Here is a 5,251-nt window from a genome sequence, read left to right as displayed (position 1 = left end):
CTAAAGTGTACAAATCCAGCTAAGTTGGCAATTGCAGTCACAGCACACTGTAATGTCAAACATTCCGAGTAGATTTTTTTTAGAGATTTCAAAGAGGGTAGCTTAAAAATGACATGTGACAGTTTCATATTCGATGCCACCGTCCCTTTTCCATTCTTTCGAGGTTATGTTGAAATAAATCCAATTCGAAAGCTAAAAAATTAAATTGTCTAAATGGGTAAGTATGTCAACTTACATTGTACATCGATGAATGTTTCCGCTGTGCTATTGCCGTGCTTATTCGAGGCGACACAAGTGTAAATTCCAGAATCATTGCGAGTCATTGGTGTGTTGATGATTAAAGCTTGATCCTGGCCGAGTTTTGTGCTGTTGAATATCCAGTTGTAGTGAGCGCCTGAAAATAAAAAAGTAAATTGAATTGTACGGTTAAATTATTTTTGGGCATGTTACATAAATACATGTGTATGATAAAAAGGGGACTATAATATGAGTTTTGTTTTTTTCCTATTTTTACACTCACACACAAGAATATAATGTCCCAATATTTTTTTTTCAAATACCAACACACATTTATTCAACTTTGAATAATGTTCGTTCATCCTACCTTTCTCTTTCATCCTTCGAATAGAAAGGCTGAGAAAATGCCTTTCCAATGATACCTTACAAGTCTAAATCGGAAGAGTTTAGGTTCAGTTATTCACGGTTTTCTTATACCAATCTTTGAAAAAATTAAAAAAAAATCAAAAATCTTATTATTACGATTCCGTTCAAATTATTTTTATTTATATTTTTATTTTCATGTAAATATTTTAAGTTTAAACCGTTTTGTCATTTGAGGATTTTTTTTCAAAAAGCATCTTTAAGAAACTATTTTTATTCATAAAAAACTTAATTTTTGGAAGTATTTTCAAATCGGTCCAGCTCGCTTTAATCTTAATACTTTTCCGAAATATTTTGGTGGTCGTCTTAAACTATAATAGGTTTTATAATTCCAATGGAAAAACAGTACGGATCTTTTTTTTATGGAGGGTGATGCAGTCTAATGTACATACACATAAATAAAAAAGGTATACTCTGGGCCGTTAAATTTTCCTCGAGAATTCAACATTTTTCTAGTCAATTCCATACGTTTCTTATGAACTTTTATGTTAGTTGAGAAAAATCACAGCACCGTTTGAGACCAAACAATGTTTTAGGCACGGCGATTCACTCTCGTGCGTGTTTTTCAATCTGATGCTGGAAAGCATAATAAGAGCTGCCTGTCTAAATCGCAGCGGCACTATATATGTATATCAGTTATGGGCACTGCCTTGCCCGCGGGCAAAGCTCTTTTAAGCTTTCTATCTATTTTGTATAGTGGCGTGCAGAGTAAAAGCTCTCTCTGCCCATCTCTGATGTATATACAAATAACGAAGTTACTGGCGTATGCAGATGATATCGATATCGTCGGTGTGAAAGAAAGGGACGTAACTGCAGTATTTTTCAATTTAGAAAAATAAGCTAAAGAGGTTGGTCAATCGGTTAATGAAGACGAGACAAAGTACCACCTAGCAACATATAAGGACTCCACGCGTTTCGGGACACACATCGCTGTCGGCTTTTGACTTTGCTCGTAACTTTGTTTACCTAGGATCCAAGCATAAACACCACCAACAACGTCAGCATGGAGATAAAGCGGAGAATAACTCTTCCCAGGCAATTGAAAAGCAGAGCTCTCACTTGGCGAACAAAAATTATGCTCTACAAGTCTCTCGTCATGGCCGTTATATAATATGGCCCATAAACATAGACGAACGGTTGTGGTGCCAAATAAGAAGAAGAAGATAAATTTTCCAATATTCGCATCTATAAATCTAATAATCTGGACAATAGAGAGTTTAAGTCTAATACTTAGGTCCATAGTCTTTTTGAATCACGTGAGCGAGTCCTTAAATTCCAAGTAAGGAAATACCGGAAATGGTTTGATGTTAAAATTACAAATATGTACTTATGTATATCAACTTACTTAGTTAGATTAAAATTAATGGATTTTAATACTGGAAAGTTGAGTTATTTTGCAATCCGATATCCTTAAAAGTATACTATGTAATAAATATATTTATGTAACTCATACACCCCGATACACTACTTATGTACATACATATCTCGGCCCATATAATCTGAGCAATCACATGCTGATACATATGTTTGCAAAAATTGGTTGATATGTACGTGCTTAAGACTGCCAACAACGCACATGGGGGCCCTTCAAAAATGTCAATTTTAACATGTCTCAACCTCGGTATTTTGTTTTTGCGCCAACGCGCTGCTGATACCAGTACATAACATAACGGCGTTGTTGGGCCACTTGAGACTGAATGTCACTCAACACGCTCGACTGTAGCGATTCGCAATCCATTGGCTAAAGACGTGGTGGTTGGCAACTAAGACCGAGGCTGATGCATACTGTCATGTCACTCTTGTCATTTATGTCAACGCTGACAGAAAATGCTGCCATTTTCAACTTCGCATTTACAACGATTGTCAATACAATAACAGCCGTGCAAGATGCATTACATTCATACTTACATACATAAATATGTATGCAAATGTAATGGGGTATTGAAGAAAACATACCCTGTGGGGAAATCCCTAGTTCTGAACTGGGGCGCTTCTAGTACATTTAGACCCAGTACTGGTTCGCGATAAATCTCTTTTGCATGCAAGCAACTGGCGAATTTAACATGGCGATGTCCTAGGAAGTGTCAATTGCCCCCCGCTGCATCCCTTTTTCGATAGTTCCGAACTAGTCCTAAATTCTATAGTTCCGAACCAGTTCTGAAATCGACAGACGAAATAAAAAAGTATCATGATTTTTCAATCTTTTTGGTTCTTCCGTGTGTGCAATTTTAGGTTATTTTGGAAGAAATGTGTTTTCAATTTGAAATTAAATTTGTTTGAATGATTGTAAGAAATGTACGTTTACATACCTTTAGCTGTAGCTGAGTTTGCAGAGGTTCTCTCTGTTATTTCTTAGATTCCAGACGGTCCCAAGATGTTGAAATGTTAACACAAATTTTAGTTTTGTATTACCAAGCTATGAAAAAGCATCTGCGAAGCGCAGAATAGAAGCGTATTTGAGCGAAAAAGCCGCCGAACACATATCTATGTAAAGTAAACAAGCCCCCCGCTGCATCCCTTATTCGATAGTTCCGAATTAGTTCTAAATTCGACAAATAAGATCTAGTTCGTTCTGCGTCCCTTTTTCTATAGTTCCGAACCATTTCTAAATTCGTCACTTTAGATATCGATTTCTAGTTAAAAAACTGAAATAAATTAGTGTTTTAAAAGTACCACTTTTCTCCGATTTTGGACTGGTGGGGATTTAGTTCATATCGGACTAGTTCGTTTTTGGCGATAAAGACCTAGTACGGAACTAGAAATTTGATTCACTAGTCCGCGGTTTCCCTGCAGGGTATGTATGTACATTCATGTGTGCGCGTGTATTTTATTTGCATATCTAATGTATGGAAAATATTTATAATCTGCTATCGATACTTACTGGGGTTAGCTCTGGCATTGCAAATGACACGTCCGGGTATCGTCCCTTCCTGCACATAAACCCTGTCATCGGAAACGGTTGAGTTCTCCGGCGCATCTTTTCGTCAAGAAATCGAGGAGGAAATAAAAAAGAAGTTTTAGTTGTTGATAAAACCGTAAATACATGTATTTCTGAGATGTTTTTGGATATGCTACATTTACTGTTATGCTGTATATTTATAAAGCGCTATGTTAAAGGGTGAGTGATTGGGAGTAGTTTACAGCTTGTCACATATCATTATTGTAACTTACATTCAATTGAGAAGTATGTAGAACTCTTGATGCCAGGTCCAACGGTATTTCCTGTCGAAACGCATGTGTAGTTGGCGCTATCCGCTTCAATATCGAACTTATGATTGGGCCAATTTGACATATTAAAGTGCTACGAAAAGTGAAATGAAAAACGATAAAATGAAATTTATTAATAATGCTAATAACAGGAAGAAATTAAATTTAAATTCGCCAATGCACGTAAGGGTGTCTCGGAAATGTTTCTTGCGAAATTTTTTATAAACGTATATTTTCTTTTCTTTTTTACGTAAAAACCATATAGTTATATAAAGCTTTTAAAGGGGCATTTTCTATTTTGTAATTTTAGTTACCTAAACAAACCATGGTGTTCTTGGACTAAATTCAACTTAGTCAGTTTGGAACGATAGGATTTCCAATTATACTAATTTAGGGGAGGGGGACGTTACGAAGTCAGAATTTTTGTCAGTTTTAATCGTAGTGAGTGCCGATTTCAAAAACTGTCACTTGTTTGATTTTCATCCGAAATTTGCGCATTTATAGTATAAATAAGACTATATATGAATAATTTTTCACAAATGTATATACTTGTACATGTATACCCTGCAAGAAATTCCGTAGTCGTCTACTACAATAGCTAACTTTTGGTCCACTTATAATGGCTAATATTTATCTAGTTTCAAAGTCATGCAGTGCTCAATAGAAAACATTTGTGTAATATTTTTTACAAAGAAAAAATTAATCACCGTTAATCAGGCATGTTCTGCAAATTGTACGATTTCAAATCGGTGCGATTTGCAAAGTATTGTTGTATATTTGTAATCAAATTGTTAAATATTTGAAATGGAAAGTGATACTCAGAAGTATATCATTTACGTTATATTTACATATAGTGGCAAATTTTTCCTTCTTCTTTGTTTGTTGTTCGAAAAAGATTTTTTTTAAATCGCACCGATTTGAAATCGTACGATTTACAGAACAAGCCTGAATATTTAGGTATACTTTTATGAGTTAGTTTTTTTCATTTAATAATATAAACTTCTATTTATTATCGGACATTTTTGTGTCTTTCTACTCACACAGATATATAATATTTTACATACACATATACAGGGCCGTAGAAAGAAGACCCGAATGTTATCTCTATATACTTCTTCAGAGCTTTTGAAAAATACCGATTATTCTTACCTAAATTCTCGTAGTAGGTATGTATGTGTTTTAATTTTTTTATAGAAAAACTTCGTCTAAAGGGAAAATCTTTTTTGCTATACTGTTGTACAGATCAAGTGAATGCGTAAAATAGTCTTTAACGTTTTAGTTCCTTTAAGCTGAGATGGGTTGTATGCACGAAACTCGTCTTCTATTGATTTGTAAATAACCTTCGCTCTCCAATTTCGAGTTAGATAAGTTTCACGAATCATAG

General features: G+C 34.8%; 1 protein-coding gene across 1 annotated transcript; it reads right to left on the bottom strand.

Annotated features, from left to right (window-relative positions):
• Window positions 1-235: 235 nt before the first annotated feature.
• Window positions 236-3,956, bottom strand: LOC118756111 (carcinoembryonic antigen-related cell adhesion molecule 1-like; the record flags this gene model as incomplete). Its single annotated transcript, XM_036490900.1, has 3 exons — window positions 3,832-3,956; window positions 3,542-3,637; window positions 236-394 (listed from the first exon to the last, which is right to left on the bottom strand). Coding segments are annotated over exons 1-3 (376 nt in total), but the record flags the coding sequence as incomplete, so codon positions are not given.
• Window positions 3,957-5,251: the final 1,295 nt, after the last annotated feature.

This window comes from Rhagoletis pomonella, unplaced genomic scaffold, assembly GCF_013731165.1.
Source record: "Rhagoletis pomonella isolate Grant_MI unplaced genomic scaffold, Rhpom_1.0 Rhpom_scaffold_08878, whole genome shotgun sequence".
NCBI lineage: Eukaryota > Metazoa > Arthropoda > Insecta > Diptera > Tephritidae > Rhagoletis > Rhagoletis pomonella.
Note: the sequence above shows the minus strand (reverse complement) of the source record. Positions and strands in the feature narration are given on the sequence as shown.